The sequence below is a fragment of the Amblyomma americanum genome, chromosome 9, assembly GCF_052857255.1.
Source record: "Amblyomma americanum isolate KBUSLIRL-KWMA chromosome 9, ASM5285725v1, whole genome shotgun sequence".
In the NCBI taxonomy this organism is placed as follows: domain Eukaryota; kingdom Metazoa; phylum Arthropoda; class Arachnida; order Ixodida; family Ixodidae; genus Amblyomma; species Amblyomma americanum.
In genome coordinates, this window is record NC_135505.1 from 28,982,586 (window position 1) to 28,994,782 (window position 12,197).

At 43.6% G+C, this 12,197-nt stretch overlaps 1 protein-coding gene across 3 annotated transcripts in view; it reads right to left on the reverse strand.

Annotated features, from left to right (window-relative positions):
- LOC144104126 (carbohydrate sulfotransferase 14-like) overlaps positions 1-11,579 on the reverse strand; it is a 42,045-nt gene extending 30,466 nt beyond the window's left edge. Inside the window, exons 1-2 of one of the 3 annotated variants that reach the window (XM_077636952.1) lie at positions 11,518-11,577; positions 11,207-11,407 (exon numbers count right to left, since the gene is read on the reverse strand). In XM_077636952.1, the coding sequence (XP_077493078.1) occupies positions 11,207-11,383 (177 nt within the window). In that variant the 5' untranslated portion in view covers positions 11,384-11,407; positions 11,518-11,577. Of the gene's footprint in view, positions 1-11,206; positions 11,408-11,517 lie in introns of those variants that run through there. The other 2 variants (XM_077636953.1, XM_077636954.1) reach the window with 2 other exon arrangements.
- Between the last annotated feature and the right edge of the window lie 618 nt (positions 11,580-12,197).

Consider the following 12,197-nt stretch of genomic DNA (forward strand, 5'->3'; position numbering starts at 1 on the left):
ACCACCTCCGAGTGCGCGGGTGCATCGCTCAACCACCACGCCACTGCGCCGGTAGTGGTATGAGGACCCGCTGCGATCTCTAAAAATTGCACATTTTGCTTAGTAAGGTAGCCTGAATTGGAATAGGATCAGAAATGGAACACATTGAGGAGGAAAAGATAATGACCTAGAAATGTCTAATAACATATGAGCTGAAATCGATAAACGAGAGAAAGAAGCATGTTATCGCATTCCTCACGATCACTCCAATTGATCGCCCCTAAAATATATCAGAGTAACACCTAAAGTCGCTGCAGTTCTGCTTGCCAGCAAGTGAGACTGGGCGGCTAAGGTATTGTCGACTGAAAAGCGGAACTGCCGTGTTGCATGTAGCCCTCTTATGGCGATTAAATGCGGTCACCATCGCACTTCCACCTCTTGATAGTAAAATATCTCTCTGCTTGTGGTATAGATGTCGCGCATAGAGTTCCGGTTAAAGAATCAGGACTGCCAAATACAATTGTGAAGTTACACTCATGGTGTGCGCAGGACAGTTTCTTTCAAGGCGCCAAGAAAAACCGATTTAACACAAAGATGCTTGGTTTTGAGGATAACGACCCAATCTTTGTGAACGACCACCTCTGCCCTGAGAAAAATATCTTGCTAGGCAAGACCATTCAACTCAAAAAATAAAAAAGGCTGGAAATTTGCCTGGGTTTAAAATGGTAAAATGCTGGCAAGAAAAGCAGACAATTCGAAAGTCGTCCATGTGACTTGTGAAGATGATCTTTCAAAAATTGTCTAATAACTGATTCCTAGCCGCAGCTTCCTCATGGCAGAGACATGGCGTTCACGAAGATGGGCAATAGAAGCTTGTACATATTCCACAGCAATATACGCAGTATAAGAAGGAATTTGAAATTGCTTCTTGCGTGTCTCTTTCCGTACCAAAAACATTACTATGTCAATGCAATATCTGAACGTTAGCTCAAAAAGGGTGAAGTTGTTATCCCTGATTATCTCACAATTTCGCATCCTCGTGATTCACTTTCGCGTGGTTGTGGTGTAGCCCTTTTTGTTCACAGCAGTCGCACCTACTCAGCATTGGCTAATGTCTCCTGCAGCACATCTGATAACGAAACCATGTTTATCAGACTGGACAACTCTGATAGCATAGATGTCGTGTATCGGCCTCCTAATTCAGCTGTAGCTTTATTTCTTAAAAAACTTTAATCTATATTTTTCACTCTAGTGTCACGACACAAAGGACCGGTTGTCATTTGTGGGCAATTTAACATAGACACCAGTCATACAAACCATAGCGACTACACGTATCTGCTAGAGTCCTTTAATTTTCAAAATCTGATCACTGTCCCCACTAGAACAACAAGAACATCCGCAACTCTCATTGATCACATTTTAACTAATATTACTTCGAATATTATTGCCGGGGTATGCAGCCAACCCCTCTCAGATCATCTCCCCACCTATGTAACTGTCAGCAAACTCATAAAACCTAAATTAAAGCACGCCAAAGTTCGAGGATTGACTACGCTTTGCTGAAATCGAATATCCAGGTAATCAACACTAGTACCATATACCACGATGATGTCGCCATTGAATTCTCTAATCTAATTTATATCCTGACTAGCGATAAAACTAGCAGCAGAACTAAGACGTCTGTTCCTTCATATAAGGTGCCCGTCTCACAATGTATGACGGAGCATATTTTAAAAGTATTGCAGCAGAACTTTTGGTATCATAAATGGAAACAGCATCAGGATAACAGCTACTACATGGGTCAGTACAAAAAGATACACAATAATTCCGGGGCAGTTATGCGTACAAGAAAAAAAGAATACTATACACGTTTAATAGGAACAGAGCTCGGTAACTCAAAAAAAGCTCTTGGAAATTGTGAATAGTTTTATAGGCAAGTTACACAAGCAGACGTTTCCTGATGGTTGGTCAGAATGCTGTAAATAGCTTTAATTCATATTTTACTACCGTTGGAGTTTCTTCAGATACCAACGAATGTAACAGATATACTGAAAGAAAGATTTTGCGCCTAACACAGACCACACACAGAAAGAAGACGACACCACGGGCGCACACTTCAACTGTTTATTGAGGGTGAAGCACTCGAATTATATAGGCCACGAAACAAAACACCGCGCATGTGTACAAGGTAACATGAAAAAAACACACTAGCTGATTAGGCGCGATAAAAACTTGCGCTCAGCCTCATAAAGAAAAACCGATGTACCACTAACACAGTTAGGGCCCGTTTTCTTGATGTAGAACGCTTCCAGAGTTTCTCGGGATGTCTGACACCTGCCTCTACCCAAAATCCTCGCCTCACGGAACCGTGGGAAGCAATCGGTGCAGGCTCTGCAGTGAACCACAAGTCGCTCACCTTCGTTATTTTTTATATCTAGTGCATGCTCCCTAAGCCGGTCATTGACACAACGCCCCGTCTGTCCAATATAGGATTTTCCGCAGGACAGAGGAATTTCATAAACCACATTTGTGGCACACTTCACGAAACGCTGGCCATGTTTCTTCTGGCAGCCAAGCTTTTGCCTATCGCAAGTAATGCGACGGCTTAACTGGGAAAGCTTTTGGGGAGCCGAGAATACCATCGGTACATTATACCGGTTAGCGACTTTTTTCAAGCCGTGCGTGACCTTATGAATGTATGGGAATACTACAGGCCACTCTTTCTTCTTTGGTTCTACCCTGCTTACCCCAGCCTTCAACTTCTTCAAAAGCGTTTCAGCCACCCGGACCAATACCGACTCAGGGAAGCCAGCTGCAACGAGCCTGCTCAATTGGTTGCAAAAACTTGCCTGCATTTCATGCACACACGACTTCCGGAGCGATGACTCCAGGCAGAGGTTGGCGATGCCTCTTTTTACAACTTTGGAGTGGGCCGAAGTGGGCTTACTCCCCTCGTGCGAAGAAAGGGCTCCTGCCGTACAATTCGGCCCACTCCAAACTTGTAAAAAGAGGCATCGCCAACCTCTGCCTGGAGTCATCGCTCCGGAAGTCGTGTGTGCATGAAATGCAGGCAAGTTTTTGCAACCAATTGAGCAGGCTCGTTGCAGCTGGCTTCCCTGAGTCGGTATTGGTCCCGGTGGCTGAAACGCTTTTGAAGAAGTTGAAGGCTGGGGTAAGCAGGGTAGAACCGAAGAAGAAAGAGTGGCCTGTAGTATTCTCATACATTCATAAGGTCACGCACGGCTTGAAAAAGTCGCTAACCGGTATAATGTACCGATGGTATTCTCGGCTCCCCAAAAGCTTTCCCAGTTAAGCCGTCGCATTACTTGCGATAGGCAAAACCTTGGCTGCCAGAAGAAACATGGCCAGCGTTTCGTGAAGTGTGCCACAAATGTGGTTTATGAAATTCCTCTGTCCTGCGGAAAATCCTATATTGGACAGACGGGGCGTTGTGTCAATGACCGGCTTAGGGAGCATGCACTAGATATAAAAAATAACGAAGGTGAGCGACTTGTGGTTCACTGCAGAGCCTGCACCGATTGCTTCCCACGGTTCCGTGAGGCGAGGATTTTGGGTAGAGGCAGGTGTCAGACATCCCGAGAAACTCTGGAAGCGTTCTACATCAAGAAAGCGGGCCCTAACTGTGTTAGTGATACATCGGTTTTTCTTTATGAGGCTGAGCGCAAGTTTTTATCGCGCCCAATCAGCTAGTAATGTTCAACAGCCAAGCAAGGGAACAACAGTTCACAATTGGCAGCGAGAGCCTAGAAATTGTGCCGGAATACGTCTACTTAGGGCAGGTAGTGACAGCTGATCCGGATCATGAGAGGGAGATAACTAGAAGGATAAGAATGGGGTGGAGCGCATATGGCAAATTCTCGCAGATCATGAGTGGCAGTTTACCAATTTCCCTCAAGAGGAAAGTGTACAACAGCATAATCTTACCGGTACTCACCTACGGGGCAGAAACGTGGAGGCTAACGAAAAGAGTTCAGCTTAAGTTAAGGACAACGCAGCGAGCCATGGAAAGAAAAATGATAGGTGTAACGTTAAGAGATCGGAAGCGGGCAGAGTTGGTGAGGGAACAAACACGGGTTAATGACATCCTGGTCGAAATCAAGAGAAAGAAATGGGCTTGGGCAGGGCATGTAATGCGAAGGCAAGATAACCGCTGGTCTTTAAGGGCAACGGAGTGGGTTCCAAGAGAAAGTAAGCGTAGCAGGGGGCGGCAGAAGGTTAGGTGGGCGGATGAGATTAAGAAGCTTGCAGGCAAAGGGTGGATGCAGCTGGCAAAGGATAGGGTTAATTGGAGAGACATGGGAGAGGCCTTTGCCCTGCAGTGGGTGTAGTAAGGCTGATGATGATGATGATGAAGATGATGATGATGATGATGATGATGATGATGATGATGATGAATCAGCTAGTGTGTTTTTTTCATGTTACCTTGTACACATGCGCGGTGTTTTGTTTCGTGGCCTATATATGTCGAGTGCTTCACCCTCAATAAACAGTTGAAGTGTGCGCCCGTGGTGTCGTCTTCTTTCTGTGTGTGGTGTGTGCTAGGCGCAAAATCTTTCTTTCAGTATGCAACACCAACTAGCCGAGCAGTTAACTCTCCTAAAGTAACAGATATAAACTCTTTGTTACCAAGCACACCCTGAATCTCTTTTTGTGTGGATGACATTGAACATAACCAGATATACTAAAAATTAGCAACTCTGGATATAGCTTGAGGTATAGATGAATTTACATTACGTATGTTACAAGAAAATGTTGATATTCTGGGTCCAATTTTATGTCACGTCTTCAATTACTCACCTCCAACCACCACGTACCCAACACGTCTAACAAGAGCCTGAGTTGTTCCAAAATACAAGGACGGTGATCGCTCAAGCCCTTCTAGTTATCGACTAATATTCGTGCTCAGTGCCGTTAATATACTTTATAAAAAAATCCTGCGAATCGAATCAATAGTTGTAGACACAAATACCGCACAATTTGGCCACAGCACCATGCTTTTCGGCCAAACCATCCAACCCCATCAGCGGTTCACTCTTTAGCCCACCGTATAAACAGTGCTTTAAATGACAACAAACTTGTAGCTGTAGTCCTCGGTTTAAAAAAGGCTTTCGATGCGCTCGACCATTCCATCCTTTTGTACAAGCTAAAGCACTACGGTTATATGGAACGTATTTTCGATTTGTTTTCTAGTTACTTCAATGGACTATCAGATAGTTGTCATGAATTATGTCTCAGCATCGCACAAAGTATTCATTCAGGCTTGCCCCAAGGGCCTAATTTGGGACTCATGCTTTTTTCTGTATATGTTTTCGACCTGTCATGCGCATTAAAATTCGGGGAAACGCTGATGCATGCAGATGACACCGCTATAATAATTGCAGCAATACCATGGAGGAAATACATCGCAAAGCAAACGTAGATTAGGCAAACGTCTCTAAATGATTTTCAGCAAACAAGCATACTATAAATGTCAGGAAAACAATATATACTATATTTCACTCCAGTAGAAAACAATAGATGTTAACTTTGTAAACATTAGTATTGACTACTCTCCTCTAGAATATTCTCCTTGTTTTAAATTGATAAACATCTGCACTGGCAAGGTCATTTATTAGCAGTGGGGGCGAAGGTTGCATCAGGGTGCTATAAAATGCTTCAAGCGCGTGACTTTTTTGACACAAGTACATTACTTATTTTATATTTCTTTCTTATCCCCAGTAATCTCTCATACAGTCTGGAACCATGGGGATGGACCTACAATAGTTATCTCCAGAAAATCAAAAAATTGCAGGAACGATCATTACGAATATAACACATTATACGAAGGATCAATATAGCAACCCATTATTCTACGACCTACAGATATTACCCTTCGATTCACAACGCCTCCTAAAAACAGCACCTGTCGTAAACACTATCACAAGAAACAACCACCCCTTCCATATGTCCCTCTTCTATACATCATCGCGTACTACCAGAAATGTAGCATTAGTCAACTTTAATCTACCGCCCACGCACAACATTTATGGAGAACGACGGCTCTCTTTATTTGGTGTTAACATATGGAATACTCTTCTACAAGAAATAAAATACGCTCAAAAGTTTGCACTTACAGCAAAAAATTCTTTCAGCGAATTCATTAAACTTGTTAAAAGACATCAATCTGCTGTTCGCATCTCATTTATTATTGTAATTTTGCATGCACAATATTTTTGAATTGAAGTAACTGTTCCTTGTTATGCTTTCCTTTTGTCATTTCTATCATGTATATATCCCTCTATCCGCTGTTCCAAGTTTTTATTGTGGATATGACAAAGTGTGTGCACTACACAGTTTCATTTTCTGAACCGATACCAACCTTACAGCTAGGTGTCCAAACAATCCTGGACACACTTTTATTGTGTTTTCATGAATAAATAAAGAATTTGGATTTGATAACGCACGCAGGAGATCGACACTGATGTTTGTAGCCGAGTGGTTAAATGATAATGATAATTGCAAGATTATAAACAACATTGAAAAAAGTTACCAAGGTAGTCGATTTGATTCCATTAAAAGATTTTTGACGGCCGTAAAAACAGACTTGTGGCTGGACCAAAGTATGGTGGCTCCAAACAACAATATGACTGGGCTGCTCAAACAAAGGCGAAGCTGTTGTAGTGGCTTCTCTAAAATTGTCGTCTTCTCCTCAGAGTGTAGCAGCGAAAAAACAACAAAAAAATGGTCTATGGTTTCGTGCTCACCACAAAATACGCAGACGGGATTAAGCGCCAACCCAGACCTGTGCAAATAAAAGTTTAAGGGTAGGATCCGGCAGCGGAGCCTTGATAGAGATACCTCAAGATGCCATGACTTGCATGACTTCCTGCTCCATGAATACCTCAGGTGCAGGTAATCATCAGATCTTAAAAGAGATCCGGTTGTCATTAGCAAAATCTGTCTTCGAAACCTCTCTGCTGTGATGTACGCTGTAGCCGGAACGATAGGTAGCACGGGGCCATTGAGGGACACCTTTGCCAGGCAGTCCGCAACTTCATTGGCTGTCACGCTGCTATGACCTGACACTCATATAATGTGAACAAGGCTCAAACGCAGAGGCACTAATGAATGGAAGGTATTCAAGATTGGAGAATCCACAGCCGAAGCAAAGGACGAACACAAAGAAAGAGCGTCTGTAATGACATCCACTGAAGCGAAAGTGGCTCTAGTTTACGAAGAGCAAGCACCACCGCCAGAAACTCCGCTTGTAAAATTGGGGTTAGTCGGGATGCCACACAGAAAAAGACCAATCTAGAAGCGGGTAATATATTCCCACCTCTGCCTTTTCATTACATTTGGAGGCGTCAGTAGCTATCGTTAGGCTAATATGTAGGCTTTATAAATGCTCTTTTAAAAATACATTTAAAATGCGGGGTGGTGAATGCTTAGCGTTTTTTGGGAAATGCTATCATAGACATTTTATGCAGAGGCCCCACCGTTTTTGTCGGAAGGATGTTATACAAAAGAACATTTAAAGGATCAAGGAAATTTTCTACCATTGCTACCTGCGGGGTATGAAGTCTAAGCCAGTGGGCTCCAAAAAAAAAGTCGGCTGGCCCCAAAAACAGACAAGAAGCGGTGTAAATCTGATTCATATATCTTTAGGTACGTCTGAACAGTTAGGAATTGAAGTCGAGATAATAAGGGAGGAATACGGGCTTCAAGACAAAGCAAGTTATTGGCCAAAAATTTGGGGAGGCCAAGGCACAACCGAAGCGCTTCCTGCTCCAAAAGAACGAGCGGATGAATTTTGTAAGCAGCTGTACCAGAAGAGAGCACAGATGCAAATCCTAAATTTTGTCTGACATACAGAACATAAACCAGAAAAAAGTGCATCTCTCCGCATTCCAGACCGGGGATTACTTAACCTGCGCAACATGCCCACAACAGATGCAACTTTCGCTGCAACATGGTCATTGTGAGAGCGCCATGTGAGGCAGTCATCATAAATGGCACCAAGATATTTTAATGACTTAACTTGAGAAATATTTTGTCGCGGGTAAAAGAGAGACAGATGCACAGGATATTTCATTTGAAAAACAAGTACAGAACACTTGTTCACATTCAAGGTGAGACGTAAGTCAGACAACCAACTTTCAGGCAAATTCAGGTATGATTGCAGGTGCACATAAAGAGATTGAATGTCAGCTGCAGCAGTGAAAAATGCAATGGCATCCGCATAGACGTACGTGCGAATGTGTTGATAGCTGGGAATAGAGCTCATTTGAATTTAAAGAGCACCGGCGACAGGACTGCCCCTTGCAGAACACATCTGTATTGTTTATATCTTTCAGAATTTAAACCATTTAGCATACAAGAAAACTGTCTGTTTTCCAGGAATGCAGATATCTACGGAAGTAAGTAGTTCAGAAACTGCAGAGTATGCATTCTTTGCAACAATATATAGTGTTCGACGCTGTCATAAGCTTTGGCTGCATCTAATGTCACCAACGCAACACGCATCTTTTGGTGCCGCGCAAGAAGAATATGACTCTCAAGGTCGGTGTGAGCATTCCATATAGAACGTTTGTGACGGAAACCAATTTGACAGAGACTAAGGATATTATTGCGGTCCACAAACTCCTAATCGCGCAGAAGTATGTCCCTTTCAATCAACTTAAACACGTTCGATGTCAATAAAATGAGTCTAATATTATCCAGAGAATAGCTGCCTCCATTGTTCTTAGCTAAAGGGACCACTTTCGCGATTTTCCACTCAGGAGCAATCCATGCATGTTTGATGGCAAAATTAACCAGCTGCAATAAGGAGGTACGGGATTCCTTAAGAAGATCCTTAAATTTTTTATGTTACCCTATCAGGGCCAGGGGCAGCAGTTGGTAACCTCAACACTCTCGGGAAGGGTAATAGTGGGAAATGCTGACTCTGCTCTACTGACGCCACAAACGGGGAGCGCAAAAGAAGCACAGACGAGGAACGCTTATATATTCATTTGGCAATTGCCTCAATTGTTTCCATAGCTTCTTGCGTAGTCAAAACACATGGAGAATTTTCTGAAACCAGAATCGTTTTCGCGATCTTAAAATCCGAAAAGTGCGCGATGGTTTCCTGATTTTGTTAGCAAATCCAAATGCTCGGATTCATAATTTTCGTTCCCTTGTGAGATTGTGCGTTTAAAAGTAACCGCAATGAGCTTATAATCATGCGAATTTTTCGGGCACTGATTGTGTAGGAGCTTCTTCCATGCAGCCTTTCTGCGTCCGTAATCCCGCGAACAATATGCATTCCACCATCTAGCTGAAGTGTTCCCTCTTGATTTACGTACCAAACCTTGGGATTTGTTTCAGCATACCTCAATTGCCAAGCAGTCTTTTGCTGTATGCTCTTCAGCAGAATTGACCGCTCAAGAAAGAGTGGAGCGCCAAGTGGACTGAAACTGGTCATAGTTTATATATGACCTCAACTGAGAGCACGCCGGAGTTAGGTGGCAAATAACCTCAAAAACGATAGGCATGTGATCGCTAGATATTCCACAATCCGCCATCGACCAATTGAGAGCAGGAACACAAGGGCTGGTGAAAGTTAAATCTAACACGTATTGGATTTGTGCGCGGAGAAATGTGGCCGAAACCAAATTCATGCACGGAAGGTTGTTATCAGAATCCCAAAGGCGCTTACCACAGAAATCTGTCTTAAAGCCCCAAGACCCATGATGAGAATCAAAGTCGCCGGCCAAAAGAACTGACTTCTTTTAATTAAGAAGCCTGCTATTCTGCGCACCACAAGGAAAGCAGGCATTTGCCAATGAGAAGGGATACCACACTGAAATTTCAAATTCTAACGCCAATAACTCACAGTCTATAGTAGAGGACTGAAGAGTAATCTTAGCCCTGTGACAAATTTTAGAATAATCTAGTATGAGTAAGCCTCCTCCTCTTGACTGTCGATCCTGTCGAAATGAAAAATTTTGCAGATGGAAATGCTTTTCAGAGGTAATCCCGGTTTCTTGTAAAATAAATATATCCATTGAATATGCTGGGATATAAGGTACAGTAAGCCTGTTGAAGATAGAAGAAGTGACCAGCAGTTCAACCGGAGAACTCTTAACACACCTATGGTTGAGAAATCCAGGCAGCAGCAGCTGCCTGCCTCAAAATAGTTTCTTTTGGTTTATAGGCAACTCTCTGCTTCTTTTATTTCGGCTGAGGTTGTGGGGAAGGAGGATTAGACGTGGTAGATATACTGCGTTTAAGGATTCGCGTATCTGAATCCACCATGTCTGCATCATGAATAATTTGAAAATGATCTGAATTAGTGAACTGAGGAAGTGGAGAAACAGCAGTAACTTGTTCCTGGGGTTGAGACAGCGCAGGCAAGGAATGTTAGGTCATTAACGAAGGCATGACTGACATGCCAGAAGTAGTTCAAATCTTCATGGTCTGAGTAATCTGCGTTGCAAGAGCATTAGATATGCACTCTGTGACAGTGGACCTTATCCTGTCAACCATCTTAGCCATAGAGGCTTCCACAGCAGTCACTATTGCCTGAGAAACAGACGAATCTAGTGTCACTCCTGAACGGGCTGACACACCTGCATAGCCGTGAACTCTTTCTTTAATTTCTGATACTGCCTCGCACCGCGAAAAGCGTTCACGGTCTGTTATGTGTAGAATTTGCAATTCATGATCCCGAGAAGGACAATTCATCGTATTTTCAACGTGAGATGAACCAGAAAAGCAACACTACTCGTTTTGATCAGAACGTAAATTCAATGGATTGGTCATTCCCGCATTTGCAACACCGCAAGGTGGACTTGCGGCGATGAGAACTATGGCCATATCGCCAGCAATTGCTGCACTGCAGTGGCTTAGACGAAAGGGGATCTACACGGAAGATTAAGGGCCATGCTTTTATTTCTGAAGGGCAGTCAGTACCCGCAAAAGTGGCAATAACCGTTGGCACCCGCACATTGTTCACCTCCCGGCTACAGCGATACACTGCAGACCCCCACTGCAGAAAGAAGGTCGAGTGTTTTAACTGGAGACAAGCAAGAGTCCACACCGCGAACCAAACATTTTGTGCAGGCCAGATGAGACAGAACGAAACTGTTTGCGGAAAGAGACCCAAAGATAAGCAGTTTAGAAGATCCTTTACGCACGACAGGTCTGGCGAACGGCACAGAATCCCGCCACGTCCAAACTGCCATACCTCAGTGATTGCCTCATAAAGGAAAGTGGCCGGCTGGAGAGCAGCTCGAACAGGCCCTGGATTATTAATTTGGACAGCAGCACCATCCTTTAGCACCAGCGCCACAAGAATGCTGCGGACGCCGGAGCGTTGAAAAGCTTCCAGAAGCATCTCATGAGGTGATAGGGATGCCGACATGGAGGAGTTCCCCTGGCCAGGAGACTGCGTAGACATTACCTCAGATTTATAACCTCACCGCGTGCATTATCTACATAAGACAAAAGGCGCAAATGGTCAAGAGGAAAAGAAAAACAGGATTAGCAGCCCAATACTTAGCCAATCCTTCGTCTTCTTCCAGCTGACCAGGCCGGTTGCCGAAATCGTTCTGTGTTGCGCGCGCCAGATCTTCATCAGCGCCGCTGGCGATGCCAGCGCCGCTACAGAGTAAATGCCTCATGGTAAAACTCTGCGGTTAATGCCTTCATGTTAAATGCCTTTTGGCTAAAAGCCTTTAGGCAGAAAGTCTTCAAGGTAAAAGTCTTTCGGTAAATTGCCTTTAGGAACCTTAAGTGCTCTCCCTATAACTAGTCCTACACCAGAAATAGAGAGAGAGAGTTTATTGACTGGAAAGGCAGAGAGGTTGGCCTGAAAAATAAATATCTGACCTGCTACTCTGCACCAGAGAACAGGAAGAGGAGAAAAAAGAGGATCACGATGGGCGATTATGAGGATGGGAGGAGGCAGCTACACCGCAATATTCCGCAGTAGTCTATGTTACCGCTAAAAAAAATACGAAAATTAGTACACCGTTAACATGACTAAGTGATACACCACAATACTCCGCACATAGCCATGCTAAGCGGTGCACTAATTTTCGTATTTGTTTAGCGGTAACATAGACTACTGCTTAAATTTGTAATTTAGCCGTCCAGTGCTGCCAAACTTCCTTTCCGTAGTTTTTGAACCTCGATGCATTTTATGTTTAGAACTTTTCTGACTCTTACATAGAAAA